Consider the following 443-nt stretch of genomic DNA (forward strand, 5'->3'; position numbering starts at 1 on the left):
GTTTTAGGGGACCGCTGTGTTCTGGTACAACCTTTTTAGAAGTGGAGAAGGGGATTACAGAACTCGACATGCAGCTTGTCCAGTATTAGTAGGAAGTAAATGGGGTATGTCTGTTGTTTTTTTTAACAGTACTTTACATATTTTATTGCATGTATTTTTATCATTGGAGAACAAAAATACAGGACACAGGCAGGGGCGTAACTAGAAATCACAGGGCCCCATAGCAAAATTTTGTATGGGGCCCCGTGATTGCTAGTTATGCCACTTGCAGAGCCCACCATAGACTCTCTATAGTGGGCTCTGCAGGGTCTGAGATCTCTTACCTGTCAGCGATGTCCGCCTCTGTGGTCGCCGGGCCCTGCCTCCTCTTACATCACTGGCCCCACCTGCTCTTAGGTCGCTGGCCAGTGATGTAAGAGGAGGCGGGGTTGCTCTTAGGCGGG

General features: G+C 48.8%; 1 protein-coding gene across 3 annotated transcripts in view; it reads left to right on the plus strand.

The window, feature by feature from the left end:
• The window catches only part of P4HA2 (prolyl 4-hydroxylase subunit alpha 2), a 51,144-nt gene that overhangs the window by 47,488 nt on the left and 3,213 nt on the right, over positions 1-443 (plus strand). For all 3 annotated transcript variants that reach the window (XM_018563778.1, XM_018563777.1, XM_018563780.1), the window contains one exon: positions 8-104. In XM_018563778.1, the coding sequence (XP_018419280.1) occupies positions 8-104 (97 nt within the window). The remainder of the gene's footprint in view (positions 1-7; positions 105-443) is intronic.

Source organism: Nanorana parkeri, unplaced genomic scaffold (genome assembly GCF_000935625.1).
Source record: "Nanorana parkeri isolate BGI_ZX_2015 unplaced genomic scaffold, ASM93562v1 scaffold695, whole genome shotgun sequence".
Taxonomy (NCBI): Eukaryota; Metazoa; Chordata; class Amphibia; order Anura; family Dicroglossidae; genus Nanorana; species Nanorana parkeri.